Below are 18,199 nucleotides of genomic sequence, written 5' to 3' on the forward strand. Positions count from 1 at the left end.
ATTTCACATCCAGATAACGATGCGCAATATAGCACATTTTCTGTAAATTCAATTAATAAATGATAAAATAAACCACATGGAAAGGCCTATTTCTTATTATATTTTGAATTTTATACCCAATAAATAAAAGGTAGTCACTCATATTTGATTATTTTCCTCCTTTTATCTAGAGTCTATGTGCAAAGTTTCAATTAAGCATGAAGCAAAACATGAAATATTCACGTGTGGTCAGACTCCTGCTCCTGAGTGCACGTTCCTGGCCTGCATCAGCGCCGTGCTGTTCTTCACACTCAACCTTTCATACTGACAGTGCAGAACTATAATGTGTAAAAAAGCTTAAGAGTTATGTATGTTCTATTGGCTGCAGACTGGCTCCTAACAGATCTTTAATGTATTGGTCTGTCCTCTGGGCATCATTTCCATCCCTCCGATCTCTGTAGGTTAAAACAGTTGTTGGTGTAGTGCTCCCTTACTTTGAAGTGACAGGAATTACCCACAATGGAGACATGCCCCCCCCCCCCCCCCCCCCCCCCCCCCCCCCCCCTCATGTTGTGCTCGAACTTCCACAAAAGGTTTGATCAGAATGATGTGGCAGGTGCAAGAAAGGCGTCACAGTTCCTCAAAGTCACCTCTGTGAACTTCCGCTGCGTTTGTCATTCATGTGTTTGTCACAGATGCTAATTAGTGTGTCCTCTGTGTGTGTGTGTGTGTGTGTGTGTGATTGTTATGGGGGTGCCACAGAGAGGCGGACTGTTTTTCACACATCGCTGGAGGAATAACCGCTAACTGCCTTTTACTGGACAGTCACGGTGGCTTAAAATGTTTTGAATTGAATATGTCTTTGATGATACTTTAATTAATAATCGCAAGCATAAAATTGGCCCACGTAATTTAAGGATTAGAGGCACTGTGCAGTTTGTGGGTAGTTGCATAAACTTGGATTTAATCATCAAAGAAGATCTGTTCAATTAAGCACTGCCAAGTGGAAGTATGAAAACCTCCTCTTCCCACTTGCATGAGATTTACATCTAATGGGCCCTCGTTATAAAAGAGGAAGCCTCTGTGCCTCTCCAGCCTCAACCGTCGCTCTTTCACCTTGTGCTCTACGTCTGCAGGTTGTCTTTGTTGTGCTCATTACAGTGTGCACAGTGTTTGCAAAAGAATGCAGCTCTCTGGCAATTCCTGTGAACATAACATAACACTGTAACATAAGAGTGTATTTAAAAGTAGAACAAGCAAACATGCATATCTCATTTTCAATGATTTGTCTTTTTATACTGTTTCATTTGATACAATTTCAGCCGCCGATACCCATGATATCTGATCTGTTATTCTCTCCCTTTGTCTATTCAACTAAGTAGCTAGCTACTCCGTCTATTTCATGCAAATTTGTCTGTTGTTTCTCCGCAGGGGAACTCCACAAGGGAGTTCACAAGACGACGCGGCGGGGTCCAGCCAAGACGACGAGCAGCCGGGGCCGTCTCGTCGGAAACGACAGCCAAGCATGTCAGAAACGATGCCTCTCTACACGCTCTGCAAGGAGGATCTAGAGAGCATGGACAAAGAGGTAAGGACCGTTCCTGCTACCTGCAACATGGTGTTGTTCGGCAGAGTCAAAGAGCAGCTCATGAAGAGAAGATGTGGGAATGTGTGGAAAGGCCGAGACATCTACTGTGTTACATGTAGAGCTGTTTTTTATTTGCTTGTTGCATTTTGCCCACAGTGACAAATATCACATTGTGTGTCTGAGAAAATCGGTGAGAGAAAAAAAAACAGACACTGTATATCACATATGTCAAACTCAAGGATACAATTATATACGGCCCGCGAGATAATTTCATGTGACTATTAAGAATGGCCCGTCGGTAAACAGCACTCCCACCTCTAATACTACAAATCCCACAATGGGATGAGAAAGAATGAAAAGTTGTTGAAGTTTGGCTGTTTAAATTCATATTTCTGGATTTAAAAAAAAAAAAATATATATATATATATATATATATATATTTATTTATTTAATTATTATTATTATAACGTGTTTTAAATTTTGGCCCTTTCTTTGATTGAGTTTGACACCCCTGCTGTATATGGAGCAATCAAGGCATTCAAATGCTCTTGACTCAGCAGTGATTGAGTTGTCGTTCTCATAGCAGGGGACAAGAATATCCCTCTGCGGTATTATTGCACTGCAGTGAAAGGCCAGACTGTGCCGGGCTCCTCAATCAAACAAGCTGTCGATGCTGCCGCAAACAACTTAATTTTCTCCAGACTTGCTGTGTTTATCTTTGAGTAGACTCAAAGCTCCAGTTCTTGTCATTTTGGACTTCTCTTTCCCTCCTGCTCTCCTGTTCTTAACTGTATCTGATAACAGCCCGCTGATCGAGCTGTAATGAAGTTTTTATTTACAAAGTCGGCTCTTACTACTCACTTACTCCACAATAAAAGTCTTCCACCAGCAAACCACTAGCAGTCGCGTGGTGTGCTGTCAAAGTCAGCGGCCAGTTACTGTACAGTGCTTTATAATTACATCTGTATTAACGTTGTGGATATTTGTGTGGTCGGTTTTTGTGGCCTCGTCGTATTTGCTGCTGCTGTTTCAGGTTGTTGTCCGTCCTGCGCCTGTGTGCGGTTTCCCACGTAATCTAGTTTTGTCATTTACTAGTACAGCTTGTGAATAAGATAGCTTGGCTACTGCATTGTCACGTCAAAGCGTGAATTGAAGTATGAACTGAAATTGCGATATAATCCAATTCATCACGCAGCCCTTGTAGACAGCTTTTGGCAAATGTTAGGGACAGAAATGATGTGGATCTATAAACCTCCTATTAAAAACATCATAAAAGACATCTATTAATGATGCTTCCTCCATACGTTTCCTTCCATATGCTGTCCTGTCCTTCTCCTTTCTGCATTTTCTATTTTTGTGCAAGGTAGGTGACGTGTTTGCTAATGTCCGAGAGCTCTGCACCTCCTGCTTGGATAATACTCTTTAATGGAGTCTGAAGTCAGCTAATGCTTCGGCAGGGGAAATGTGCAAAGTGGATCCTTGAGATCTGTCAAGAGTCCCTCAGCAGGCGATTTATTCTGAAGAAAGAGCTTTGTGGTTCGTTCACATGGGACATGACATGTGACAAGCCACGTTTGAAGGGAGGGCACGTGTCGGCCAGTAATAATTATTTTGTCACATTTCCATATAATTTTTCATCTGAAAGCTGCATTGATTACCACCAAAGTACGTCTACTTTTTTCCCTTAAAAAAAGTTGATACATTGCAATATTCTGTTCTCTAAAGTATCTGTAAAGTCTGATTTTGCATCTAATACACTATGTATCATAGCCATCTTAAAGCTGCACTGCTATATTAACAATGGATGAACGGGATGTGTAGTGTGAAAGGGGTGTTGTAGTAAAAAGCCCATAGAGAATTATAACACCTCTGTAGTAGTTCCTCATTGTCGTTTTGATGTGAGTAACTCTCCCAGCTCTTATCAGCCTTGTTCTCAGGCGCAGCAGTGGAATATTGTGTTGTTTCGTGATGGGATAAAAATATTCTCATCACAGCAATGTTTACCCAAGTTTTTTTTTTTAAAGATAAGTATTCGTTGTGTGTTTACATGTATTGAATCCAGTCGTTAAGGATGAATAGATTCACTGCATAGGCGAGTAATTCTATTGACTGCTGATGGAGCTAATGTGCTGTCACCTGTTAAGTCTAGCATTGTGGATGTGAAACAGAAGCAGAACAAGTTTCCCAACTACTTAATAGTTTATTTTTTGGTAGGGTGAATTTATATTATAGATGCACACAATGAATTTGGTTGAGAAATCATTAATATAAAGGGAAATGTATTTTTATTTTTACAAAGAAACAATGAAGTTCTTTATGGCAAAGTAGCTCTGTGGCTTTTCCTCCATCGGATCGAACACAGGTTATAGATCCTGCAAGGAAACAGGACTTTAATTAAATTTAATTGAATGATTTGGATGTCGGTGTGATTGGTCTCGCTTTAAATGACGAGCAGACTCCTCTTACTGGGATGCAAAACAGTCGGCCCAGTTATTAACTCAATTGAATTCTGAGGTTAAGTAGCTCTGTAGCTACAGGCAACAGCTCAGTCTGAGAACTGCTGCGCCATGACTTTCTGGAAATAGACTTTCTTTTCCTTTTTTTTTCTCCTACACGTATGTGTTTGAAGGAGATGCAGGGCTGCATCACATATCCCCTCAAGACTGCTGACCTAGAATATTGCCAAAGCCAACATTTATTTAACTTTTCACTTTTCGTTTTATATCCATATCTCCAAGCTTTCAAGACGCCCTATGATATAATCTCTTTTTGCTGCTGGAGGATGAAGCTGAGGCGTAATCTATTGATGGTGCGTACTTGTAAAAGAGATGGATTGTATCTTAAATCTCTAGCCGTGACTGTAGATAGCTAATTAAGCTAACGTTAGTGCAGAGGAGCGGCCTCTGGTTGACCTTTTCATACATGTTTCCAGCTGACTCTTCTTAAAGCAAGAATCTTGTTAAAGGGGTCTTAAATTTGCACTTGATGGCTACATACATGATATTGTGCTAAAACACTGAGGCTAAAGAAGCATGCCCCTGGCTAACATGCCAGCACGTTCACCAGACATGGAAGTAAAGAAACAGCATTGTTTTTAGATTGTGCTTTACAGCTACTCGGTCATAGTATAGTACTCTCCTGCTGCCTCTTCCACAGTGGTGGGTGCAGTGTTTCATTTTACCAGCCCCCAGTGGTGCTGCAGCGTTTCTAAAGAGCTTCCAGGAGCCGCTTATGAACATCGGGGAAATTCCATGCGATCTGACTTTTTATTTAACCTGTTGCCCCACAGAATAATAAAGTGTGAAATGCCCACTGGCCCCTGCAGTGACACAAGGTTACTACTAAGCTTGTTAGCTCAACATGCTAACATTAACAGCTCATGCTAGAGCAGATAAACTCACCGTTAAGTCCCTTTGTTCCAGCTTTGCTCCTGTTTTTTGGGGGGTTTGGAGCGGCTTAAAAGAAGCAAAGCACCATCTTCCAAACTACACTACTCACAAAAAGTTAGGGATATTCGACTTTCAGGTGAAATATATGGAAAATGTAAAAAGTGAATGCTACAGTGATATTATATCATGAAAGTAGGGCATTTAAGTAGAAGCATGCAATGGTCATTTTATTCATCTTAAACAATGTATTGAAAGAAAAGACCACAACAAAACATGTTCAGTGTCTCAATAAATTGGGATGTGGCCAAAGGACGTCCACTCCTCTCCTTTCTGTGACTCTTCCAGTCTCTGTATCACTGTTCCAACCTCCTGATGACACTCTGTGACCCTCTAAGCTCAGTGAACACCTCCGTCTGAGGACTTCCTGTTTGAAGCCTCCAGTGTTGAGGTGCTGCTGATCAACTGTTAGGTGTCGTCTTGGTCTCATGATGTCAGAATGTGAACAGCAGGATGAGGAGGACTGTTTAAATACCAATTCTACCTGAAGCAGGAAATGTATTGGTGGATTCATGGATCAAACCTGTTGTGAATGTTGCTGTTAAGCTTCTTGTTAGAGAACAGCAACTGGTGCAGAAAGTACTGAGACACTGAACAGTTGGACATGTGCATTCAAAAGTTTAGAGAAGGTCACATTAAGTTCACCTGGAAAGGTTAGAATGCATTTTAGGTTCATCCTGAAACTTCACCGCTCTCACTACATACACGTGTACATGCACACTGGTTCAGCATGCTGAGGAAGCCAGTCCGCCATTTCTAGTTTCAACCAAGCTGTGATTGCTCAGAGGAGTTTAGCGAACAGTCGATTGTGACTTAAAGAAAAACAAAAGTAGAAAGTCATTCTTTAAACATAGAATTTGATTTAAAAAAAAAAAAGTATTTCTTTCTGAAAAATGACACAGAAGTGTTCATGATATTGGAACCCAGCGATCCTCCCTCTCTCCACGAGTGATGAAACAGTCATCCTAAAGGTAATTGTTCCCGGTGCAGCTCAATTTGCCCTCCACATACAGCAGCTATGGCAAAAGGAGGACATATTTTCACAGATCGTGTCTGTGTTTGTGCCTATTAGACATCACGACGACTGCAGCAGGAAGCAAAGTGGAAATTGTGTTTCTGTTATTAATCTGCAAATGGTACATTGTGTCAGCGGTTGGGTCAGGCCTTTTGTATGATTATGTCTCAGCCGGAGTGGTTTGACTGAAAAGGTTTTCTCTGTTCCTTTTAAAGAAGAATATGGGTTTTTTTTTTTTAAAGAAGAATATGGGGTATTTAAAATGGGGTATTCTTCATGATTATTTGAATGAATGCAAATATCAGTAATATGTTGTGAGCTCTGGTAATGGACGGTTTTCATTTGTTCACGTGTTGTCTTGCACTAAGAATAATGGATCTCCAATGGATCTGTCCCTAGTTATAGTATGTTGTGTTTTCTTTCTCTTTTGAAGGTGTGCCAAATTCTAAACAAGTTGAGAATTAATGCCAGTAATGTGTTAATTATTCATCCTCTGTGAACTCCTACAGAGACCAGAGTAATCTACCCTCTATCACCACTCTGAGTCTGTGGTGGTGACGGAGTAGGAGGTTGTCAAAACTACTACGTTTTCATTTATCTCATCTTTTAACACAACGCCTACCCTCCTAGTGCCAAAGCACTGTACTTTTACGTTTTTGTTAATTAGTACCATTTTGTAATAAAACATCGTCATGGTAGCATGGATTTCATTAATTCATTTTCAGTCTTAATTAAAGGCCAACCTCTTGCTAATGTAGCACTATCATAGTTGAGGATTGAGTTGGTTAATGAGGTATCCAGTGCTCCACACTGGGCATTGTTCCCAAAACACCAGCAGCAATTATTGTGTAAATGTGACATTTAGCATGCTTGAGCATAAAGCTGAAAAAAGTTCAACAATTAGAGGAGAAGATTTTATCATTTTTGGTGCCATCTGGTTGTTTGTGTTACATAAAAGGCTTCTGACCCCTCTCTCGGCTCAGGCAGCTAATTTTTTTCATTCTGAAAATATCTGATGGGTGGACACTGGGCTGTATAAATACAATTGATTTGACTTGCCTGAAAGTGAAACATAATTTGAAATGCACTCAAACATGGGACAGAACAGTGATGAAACACTTAAAAAAAAAAGTATTATGCTACCAGACAGTCTCCGTACTCTATAACGCTCGATAATGTCACCATATTCACCACCCAGTGTTCATGCTCATATCACAGAATACCAAACAGAACGAGGTGAAAGTACTGCTCTTTAGGGCTGATTGTACCCTTTTGGGTCCAATTATGTTGCGTTTATGTACGTGCATATTCCCAATGTATGAATTAGTGAAGGTAAATGGCTAAGCCCTTTACAGGGGCCTGTTAGTTAAGCCTCTGTGAAATAGAACATGATTCATAAATTGAAGACTAAACGCATGTCCAACACCGTTGTACTATAGAAAAAGTAAAGAAATGGACTCGAGGGAAGGATCCTTTGCAGATACACTGTATTTCAAATGTCATCCTCCTCAGACTGCCTTAGCTAAAGGGCAGCCTGGGATGTTCTTAAACGCTGTACATCTTCAGGGCAAAGGGACAGAACCAGTCTTAATTGGCAGGAGCAAGGTACACATCTGAGTCAGGTAGACAGCCTCACATTTAAATGTCACCAGTGGTTACATGGTGGTATGTGTCACTTTACATGGAGCAACTTGTGAGGAGTTGCCCAGCAAAGCATCACAGCGGCTTGGGGTGACCTTTCTTTGAAATCGCTGTTCCCTTGTTGGCGGTGTGATGAGTGGGGCTGGCTGGATACTCTTTCGTCTGCTGCTTTCATTAACACCACAATGCATCATATGAACTATCTTCTTTGTTAGACATTATTAGTCAGATAAGCTTACCCTATGGAGTAGCCTTCTGCAGGACTGTCACTTCTTAATAATTCAATAATTGTTTACTGACAGGACAAACTGGCATACAATGAGCCACACAGACCTTTTTAATACTCAGTCATGCCTATGATGTACTTAACTTTAACCAAATGTTTTAGTCGCCTATTTGGAACCATAGTTTAGATACACAGGAGTTGCAATGGACAAAAAACCTGAGAAATGTGCCCCGTCTTCAAGGAGACATTAAGACTCAACCATATGGGTATGCAAAACAAATCTAAAATCTAAAAATAGTTGACTGGTGGAATTAGCAGTGCTGGCAGTAGTGATGGGTATCGTTAGGATTTTATCAATACTGACACCAAAACCAATACTTCATATCTATACCAATAGTTATTGATAGTCTTATTGATACTTATACTGATTATATTTGATGTTGTTGGATTAATGTGTGTGTTGCATTCACAGCTCTAGATGTTTAAGGTCGTGCTCATTTTCACTACTTTGAATTCTGTTGGGTAGTTAGATTTATAGCAACGCACCATTTTCTGTAAGATCTTCATATGTTTGTGGTATCACTACTAAAGCTGTCAGACAGATGGAGTGGAGTAAAAAGTACAGTAATTCCCTCTGAGATGTTGCGGATTTGAGGTATAAAGTGGTCACTGTAGTGAAGAGCCGTACGGTTTGTAAATCTTTTGGTCTCAACCAACTACCGACGCTAACTGTGGGCTGTAAAAGCAAAACCTTGAGCCAGAAGATGCTAAAATGCTCCGTAGAGTTGGTAATAAATCTGTATCTTTATCACTTAGCAGCATTTGACACCGTTGTTCATGCAAAAATATTGTTAAAGACTGCATTAAAAGTTCCCAGTCAAACTCACTGGTATTTCCTGCAGTTAATGGATTATTGCTTTAAGGGCATTCACAAACACAAGATAAAGAAGAGTGTGATTTCAGCAAGCCCTCATCGTGTTTCATGACATTTGTCATGTGTCACCTGCAGAGCTCAAAGCATGGCTCAGCCATGTGTCGTCTGTGGAGTTCAGGCAGGGTTGTCTGCTCCATCCATAATGCTGTCATCCCTCTCTGAACGTGTCTACGATGCTTAAAAAATAGAAATAACCCATTGCTCACATTTGAGAATTTCTCTTACATTTCTGTGCATCAAAAACAGCTTGTTATCACACCAAGGAGGGATAATAGACCTTTTTCGATGAGCCATGCCACCGAGCCCATATGCACTACACCAGGATTCTGGAAATAGCTCCCATAAATAGGATGCAGTCCTATATAATAATTAATTACATCTGTGCTAACATGATATGCTGCTGGCTGCTTTGAAAAAGGTCTGTTGTGGGATGTGAATTTGATATTTCATTACCTCAGTCTGCATTCTCTGCCAGTTCTCAGTGTTTAATGTAATCTGGGTCTTTGAATATGTAATTAATTAAGATTTTAATTGTTAATTTTGTGGTGTAGCAATCTTATATTTATATTTATTTAGTAGTTATTGTACCGTTTCAGTTGTAAAATAGGGCATTTGAATGCACAGCTTTCCAAGTTGAAATGCAAGTCATCCTATTTATAGAGCGCAGTGTGAATGTAAGATCTGCTAGATTTGAATTCCGCTGGCGTTAACACTGGAACTGCCTTTATTTCTGCACAGTGGATTTATCAACACCCTCCAAGTGTTCTGAAATGAAACTTAAATGAAACCAAGATGAGTTTAAGCTTCAGACACAGGTCAGTGTTGGTGTGACATGTTTGACTCCATGGGCAGAGACGCTGCTCATTAAGCCCGGGATCATAGGAGATCTAACACAGTCATCAGTCACAGTGATCCCTGCTCTCCCTCCACCTGCAGCTATTGATCTCCCACATCCTTGGTGAGAGACGGTCCTTGGGATTTACTGGGGAGGACAAGCTTCTGCCTGAGTCTGCAGAATATCGAGCCTTATTAGGGAATCTTGTTCAAATTATTGAGATCGATATAGCATTTTTTCTGTGTGATGCACTGGATAGTACGGTAGTGTTGTAGCCAAAATTCAGTCTCCTGTGAGGTCAAACATCAGCTTAATCTTCTAAAATCTGCCAAAAATAAAGAATGATGTGGCTTGTGTGAGTAGATCAGTGTCCTTGGGTAAGTTTGCAAAGTGTAGACTTCACAAGTGGGTATGATTGTGTGTTTTTAGTTCAGACAGGCTGGGTCCCAGAGCAGTGTTTCTCTGTACCAGAGAATTGAAGAAATCCAGCATGCAGTGTATGAAAGCCTTTATCCAAACTTACAGACTCGGAATTACAGCTTTAGCGTGAAGAGCAGCACCAGTCCAGACAGAGCTTTCAGATATACAATAACACATTGTTCACAGGATTTATGAAACATATACATTTAGATAGATATTCAGTTTACAGGCACATAAGACAAATGTGAAAGGCAATAAATTCTCACATGTGATTGTTTGGCATTATTGATTACGCATCAAAATTGCTACGAATAAATTTTCTGGTGATTGACTTGCACATCGATTCATCTCTGCAGCTCTCAGCAGACATTCTGACTCCTCTAACACACGTGTAACTAATAGCGTTATTGATTGCCACATTGTCATTGCAATTATTGCTGGAATGAGTTCTACCCTTGGAAAAGTCTATGATGCTGATACTATTAAGAAATGAGAAACAGTTTGTGAACTATGAAGATTCAGGTTTGCAAGATTTACTTGGAGAGCCGATCACCATTTATAGCACACGACTGGTGGATTTTAAACGAGGAAGAAAAAGCTGGCGTTGCTCAACGAGCAGTCAGTCAGTCAAAACCAAAATATGAGGAAGCGGTTCCTCAGTTCGGCAGTTTCTGTTTTTGATAATGTTATTTCAATAAAATTCAGCTTCCTCTGTATTGGAACAATAAACGCAATCTGTACCTATTCTAAGCTTCCTAAAGCCTGATATTTGACAATTACTGCACTAAAGCTGCAGCCAGCAATTACTTTCATTATTGATTAATGCCTGTCCTGGGGGACACATTCAGATTGCTTGTTTTGTCCAACCGAGATCTTAAAAATGTTTTGTTGCAAAGCCATATTTAACAAAAAAAGAAAAAAAAAAAAGACCAGCTGTTCTTCGCATTTGAGAAGCAGGAGCCAGTGAATTTTTGGTATTTCTCGGTGTGTGGTGCTGTCCATGGTTCTGAAACTGCTTGTATTTCATTGACGTTCACAGCCCTAGTTTAAAAAGCGTTCAGTCACAGGATATTAGGCCAGTGCTACAGGGTCAGATGCAGTCAGCCATCATGCCAACATAACCAGCAAATTGCTGTTCCCAGACAAGCTCCTCCATCATGCAAACCAGACTCCACTGTCTGTCCCTAAACTTGGAGCGCTATGAATATTCCCTCTGCTCCGACTTCCATTTGCTCACAGTCCTTGGCAGCCTGACAGAAATGTCTTCAGTCATCTGACTGTGGTGAGATGTCCAGTTTTGGTCCATGCTCATCCATTGTACCAGGATTAATTTAGTCAGGAATTTTTTCGGACCCATACAGATCCAGAAAAGCACATCATTGATATAAAAACTCTGAAATGGAACAGCCTCGGACATGAAATACTCCGGAGTTCATTCAGAGACTTCAGATTTCAAAGTAATGTTTTCCAGCCTTATGTAACTACCCTCAACTAACCTCAGCCGCAGTGAAGCACGTCTCTCTGAGATGGTGGTGAAAAGAAGCCAATATCTACCTGTTTCCAGAAACGCTTAAGAATTCTGGCTCTCAAAAGATGGTTGTATTTTGTACATTTTGAGTGCTTCCTTCATGTAGGAGCAGGCGGAGGTGGAGGAAAAATGTGAATTCGTGTTGCTATCACATGACTCGATGGGTGTCTGGCATTTGGCCTTTATTGTGACGCCGAGCCACTCGGGTAGATGCGGTTATCAGAAGAGTGACGTTTGAGGTCTTAGCACTTTTGCACTTTTAAACTTTTCTTTTGTGGGTTGATTTACTAGTAATACACCAGGTCCTCACATCTGCCTCCCCTCTTGTGCATTCACATTCATTCATTCCTTTTCCCTTGAGCCTCAGTTGAGCTTTCCTTGATTAATGCAAAGCCCTCCCTCCCCCTGCAACCATATTAAAACACCCAGCTGACAGTCTTATTCCATTCAGCGATCAGCTGTCTGCCCTATTGCCACCTCTGACTACCTGTCGCAGACAGAGTCAGTAATTTTGCCAGGGAATAAAGCTTCTTATAAACCCCCTTCAGTGGGACTTTGCTGTGTAAATATCCTCCTTGGCAGTCTTCAGTATGGTGAAGACATGAGCTCCTTGTACAATAACCACAGTGCAAACAGAAATCGGTAGGGATAATAAGCGATGATTGACTGGCTGCATGGAAATGTGTGGGCTCCTGCTTCACCTGTTCTGCTGCTGATTTTTACTGGCAGGTATACGGTTGTATCTCTGCCAAGTTATGATAATCTACTGAGACACTGACATTTTTCTTTTTAAGTCAGAACTGAGGTGAACCTGTGCTCTTCAAAAACTTTTGCTTCCCTGAAAGTTTTTCTTTAACTTCTTTAACATCTAACGACTCATACATCTGTGCTATTCATAACAGTGTCAATTCTGTCCCACATACCCATTTTGGGGCTTTGAAGCTTCAGTGAGAATTACCCACGAATATTTGAATCTTCTTTGGTGGGAGAGTGGACCACTAGGATGGTCCAGGAAGAACCGTTCAAATACTGATATGGCCGTAGAAGCTTCGAAGCCCCTTATGTAGTTTTAGTCTAGTTTAGTGCACATAGGAATTATTATTATTATTATTATTATTATTGTTATTACATAGGAAGCGAGATGTGAACAAGATGTAAGCGGCACATAAGCACTGGGTCAGCAGCAGCTCCTGCAGAGCTGAGTGTACAGCGGCCGGCTGACCTGCCCTCACCAGGCTGACTGACAGCAGAAAGGCACTGAACCAAAGCAGTTTTCATGTCAGCTCTGTGGGAAGAAATCAACAGTGTTTGTATGTAGCCTGTTGATTCATTGATTTCATATCCTCACCCACCAAGTGAGTGCTTGTAAAGTTAATGAAACATGCAAGCTCACAGACAGACGGGGAGCCTTGATCAGTTGGTGTAGATATGGTCAGTAAGTTGAAAACATATACGGTGATTGTTAACGTCTGTCTGTGCAGTGATTAATTGAAAAAATAATTAGCAAATTATTCAGTAATGAAAATAATTCTGCATGAAGTTACACACTGATACAATGGAAAACCTTTAAACACTGTTTCATTTTGGCACATGTACAGCAGCAAATCAGGACCAAATTACAGAGATCAATAGACTGCAGGCTAACCAATCAAGGCGTAACAGATTAGTACAGAGTAAGATGTCGCAGTAGGAACTTTAATCAAAGCCTTATGTAATGGATTCTAATTTGCTTAAAGTTGGCCTCAGCTCTAGCTGAGAGTCATTGCTGTGGGCAACAGCAGCTCACTGCCCCCACAGTAACACCTACTCCTAATTGCTGGCTTCCATTTAAAATGACTGACTGTCAGATTCTTTTGCTGCACATGAATCTTTCAGTGTGAGTAACACTTCAGGCCAGATTTGAGTATGAGGTTAAAATGTCTGTGTCTAGAGTTTAAAAGTGAAATTTTGATAGCTTTGCTGGGCAGGAAACATCACGTGTGCTTCGGCTGTGTGATCACAGTATGTTTGTAAATGATAGGCATCATAAGTGAATGCTATTTTCACATTTGCTCTTCTGTCCTCTACATCTGATACATCTTTCTCCAAACAGATAAATCATCACAGTAGACCCCATGATGGTTACAAACGGTGCCTAATAATGCAGCAACTGAAGCGTCTAGCCAAGAATAAACTCCACACCCCAGAACCACACTGTATTTGCAGTTTGCAGCGATGAGACCAACATCCTGACTGTAAACTAGCTTTGAGGGGGTGCCGTGCCGTGCTGTGCCTTGAAAAGTTTCATGGTGAACTCTTTGCTTGGCCTTTGATAACAGCCAGGAAAAAGATGCTGTGGGAAGTTTGCTACACCGTTTGTCGGGATTGTTAATGCTTCCATTTCTGCTGAGGTTGGGAGACCCTTCCTGACACAATGAACTGTAGACTGGCTTTTAAAGGGTTGTGATCAGAGGCAGTATACTGCACTGTGCCTCAGTGGTACTTCTCAGTAGACAAGAACTGCTAGGATCCATCCAAAGTATGTAGCCTTTTTATTTATGTGTTTTGCACCCTGTTATCTTTCGCTACCTGAGAAAAGGTATCAGAGAAATGGACCAAAAGCACCCTCTTTCCTTTTCCTATTTCTGCATGAAGACCTGTTGTCTTAACAGCAGTTTTCCTAATAATTTAAACTCTCATGTAATCCATATTATACTGCAGCTGCTGGGAAGATTGACTATTTTTGGAGACATTAATGCCAACAGCGTCTAAGCTTCAAGCCCCCGATTCACTATCACAATACTAGGTTGTCCTGCAGATCTCCGTACTCTATGATTAGAATTATGACACAGTCATGTAGGAAGTAATGTAGGATGCTTTCACATCACAGAAGGGACTATGGGGCTAACAACATCTCACACAGCAGGTTTAGTGCCCACCCACACAGATTCCCATTGATCAAATTGCAGCGCTGAAAGTGTCAGTCAGAACCAACAGTGGTACTTGTATTGATAAAATGTGTGAATTATAATGTTCACTACATATACATCCATGTGTCATGTATATTCTCTTTGATTTGCTTAACTAAAATATCTTTCCTGAGATAGTTTTTAGAAGTATGTGATGAGCATGGTGACATTCAGTGTGCACCTTTTCTGTAGGAAACTCTGCAGTCTGAAGGCCAACCGATGTCCCTCTTATATTTTCAATGTACTGTCATAAAAATAGTCCTCTGTTTAAACCTCAAAAGGCAAGTCAATAAATTGTTAGCAATCATAGGAGATACTGGTGGGAAAAATGCCAATGAGGAGAAAAAAGCAATTTGTGATGAGATGAAAACTTAAATTGTGTGTGGCAGGCAGTTATGGAACAAACAAAACCGCTTCTTATTTGTATCCTACTTTGTTGGTGGCCCATGGGGTCATCTCATTTCAATTTGATACAGGAAATGTAATTGGAGGACAAACAACACTGACCTAACACGTTCAGAGTTAGACGGGTTTTTTGTTTCCAGGTCTGCCTCGCCTCAAGCACAGTTACCTTCTACCTTTACCAAGGTGCTCTTTGGCTGTCCAAATAACCAACAATAAGGCTTTAATGAGTCTGGCGTGATGCCACTAATGGTCTGGGCTCTCGCCCTGAGGGAGTGTCCCCCTGCATTAATCCCAGTTTTCCCTCAGCTACGTGCTGCTAATGAGTCAGTGAACATGAGGCAGCGTATTTGCTGTGGCAATATTCACACCTGATTTCCGTTGATCTGATGGTTGTCAGTTGGCTAACCTGCTCCTAATGGTCAACAACTTGGGGTATTAACAAGTTATGAGCTCCTCTAGGAATACAAGATTGATGAGTTGCTGGAGCTTACAATTCTCAATAGCTGGCAGGATATCCTACTGGACGGTTATTGTATTTGGCTCTTGGTTGTTTCCTCATGGCAACATTATTCCATCTGAGGAGGGAGGGTTGAAAAAATCAGTCAATCCACTTACCAAAGCCATGTACCTGTTGTTGTTGATGATGTCATTTTATGGTGAATTTTCCACCCTTAGTTTTGGGTCTGCATGTATTGGACAGCATTAAACTGTACACGTTTTATTCTTGTCCATATCCTGCAATTGTCAAAGCAACCCCAACAACTGTAAGTTAGCCTGACTGATAAATCGGCTCGGCAGACGACAAATACAGCAGCACAGACATGTATATCATCGTATTATGTAATAAGAAATGCCAAAAATATGTTTGAGGTAGCTTAGAAATAGCGATACCATAACACAGTGTGTCCAGTGGACAGTATTTTTCAGCTACATGTGGTTGGGTGATTTTCTTTTTTTTAAATTAAATAGCATACACACAGTATTAGCATGACCAAGTCTCCTGTTGTTTAAATGACACTTTTAACTGTTGGCATGAAGTTTAATCACCTTCCAAGATTACAGTGCAGTGTGTAACCCAATCATTTTTAGAAGGAAAACCACTTTCCAGATATAATTAGATGAATAATTGGAATCTGCAGTGCATCAAGGGAATGGCTGGTACACCTGATTCCTCTTTGTGATACTTTAAGCTGATTATTCTTTAAATAGAAAATGTCATTATGTCTCTTTAAATGATTAACTACTAATGAAAGTTGTCATTAAGTTTGCCAAAAGCTAGCAATGTTATTGCTTGGCTCTGATCAGGTGGATGTCTCATACAAAATAATAAAATATGGTAAATGCACTGATTGTATAGTGCATTTCTTCCCAACCACACAAACATTACATCCACACACCATTCATACACTGATGGCAGGTTGCCAAGCTGCCATCAGGAGGAAGATAAACATTCACACATGCACAGCAATTGGGAGCAATTTGGGAGCCTTTTAAAGGGCTACTTCAGTGTTTTGCCCAAGGACACTTCAGCATGTGAACCGGAGGAGCCCGGGATTGAACCGCCAATCTTCTGACTGACACAAAAGCCCCCATGAGCAGGTCCTGTCCAAAGCTTAAAACAATATCTCACAAACGCTCCTCTCTTGAAAAATAGGTGGATGACATCTTAGGCGAGGAAGAGGAGAGCGACAACGAAAGTGAGGGCCGAGGGAAGGAGAAGCCAGGCAATGAGGAGATGGAGGATGAAGAGGAGGAGAGGCGGCGGCAGCAGCAGCAACAGCAGCAGCAGCAGCAGCAGCCAGGAGCCGGACAGATAGCAGGAGGGGCACTTGGTCCTCAGGCACTGAGCGTGGAGGAGAGGATCCAGACACCGTGTAGTGAACCCAGTCTGCTGCCTTGTGTGTCAAGGTGAGACACAGAACTTCGATATAAAATCCTCCCTTATATCTAGTCATTTAGTATAACCTTTTTTTGCTGTTCCCACTTAGCTGACCCTTTTTGTGTCCTCCTTCAGTAAAATGTGGTGCTTAGATATCACATAACTCTCTTTTCCTCTTTTCTCTATCTCTCCATAGCCCACATATTTAGTATTATGTGTTTCCTTCATTGTTTCTTAGTGTTGGCATCTCCTGTTTCACTGTTGATTCTCAGCGTCTTACACGGACACCTCCGGGTGAGATGGATGCTTAACTTAAACCGTGGTTGGCAAGAATCTAAATCCATTGAGAGTCCTCGCAGATGCACTGTATATTTTCAGGTCTTACTTCTCCAATGACTATTATCTTATTACCACACCACTTCATCAGCGCAGCCATTCTGGAGCCAGGCAGTCTGGTCCGTTGCCATAGAGACACATTTCAAACAGACTGCAGGCAGTCGAAGAGTCCTGAACATATGAGAGTCTCTTATTGCTGAAGGACGGGCCTGATTTGAGCTGAGCTGTTAGATTCAGCCTCTCGCAGCAGATTATTTAGTTGTCTTTTGTACATCTTCAGCATATTTGTCTGTGAAACTCTCCAGAAATAAGGGCATTTTATTTTGATATTTAGGAACCAATCAAAATATTAAATGGCATGAAATACTAGTAATTGAAATACAGTATTACAGTGTTCTGTAGCTACATTTACAGCTCTCTCAAATGTGCAGTTATTGCCTAATCCTCTCACACAAATAATGTGCACATTACGCAGTTTTCGCACATCTTTGTAACTTTGCCCATTGCTGTGTGAACTCCAACTTTGGCCAGTGATGCTTTAGCATGTTCCTCCTCTGTCAGGGGTTGGGCTTGCTGTGCTTTCTGTTTACTGCTATCACAATAAGCAAGATAAAGAAGTTGTGTTTCTCTCTGAAGAGAAGTGGGATTGAGTGGGTTTGGCGACTAAATACAACAATATAGGGTCCTCAAAAAATGTAAAAGGTCTCCACACACCTAAATCTGCGACAGGAGCTTCCGAGGAAAGAATAATTTGATCGAGAAATGAGAAAAACTCCTGCACCCTGTTTCGCTTACTGCCGGTGTATTTAATTTACAACGTTTCGGTCTGGTGGACATTCATCAGGTATATGGACAAGCATCACAACAGTTCCAAATATATACATAGCACAACAATTAAATGATGTCTGATACAATAAATTGGTTCCCAGACATACTATGTCATGCTCCAACGACACTGGGGAAACTAGTAACAAACCGAGTTGAAATAACTTCCCATTGGCTTTTTGTGCAAACGTAAA

At 41.0% G+C, this 18,199-nt stretch overlaps 1 protein-coding gene across 1 annotated transcript in view; it reads left to right on the top strand.

The window, feature by feature from the left end:
- Positions 1-18,199, top strand: part of ctdp1 (CTD (carboxy-terminal domain, RNA polymerase II, polypeptide A) phosphatase, subunit 1) — a 64,425-nt gene that overhangs the window by 14,430 nt on the left and 31,796 nt on the right. Inside the window, exons 11-12 of the mRNA XM_070847035.1 lie at positions 1,411-1,567; positions 16,620-16,873. Of these exons, the coding sequence (XP_070703136.1) occupies positions 1,411-1,567; positions 16,620-16,873 (411 nt within the window). The remainder of the gene's footprint in view (positions 1-1,410; positions 1,568-16,619; positions 16,874-18,199) is intronic.

The sequence above is a fragment of the Pempheris klunzingeri genome, chromosome 16, assembly GCF_042242105.1.
Source record: "Pempheris klunzingeri isolate RE-2024b chromosome 16, fPemKlu1.hap1, whole genome shotgun sequence".
Taxonomy (NCBI): Eukaryota; Metazoa; Chordata; class Actinopteri; order Acropomatiformes; family Pempheridae; genus Pempheris; species Pempheris klunzingeri.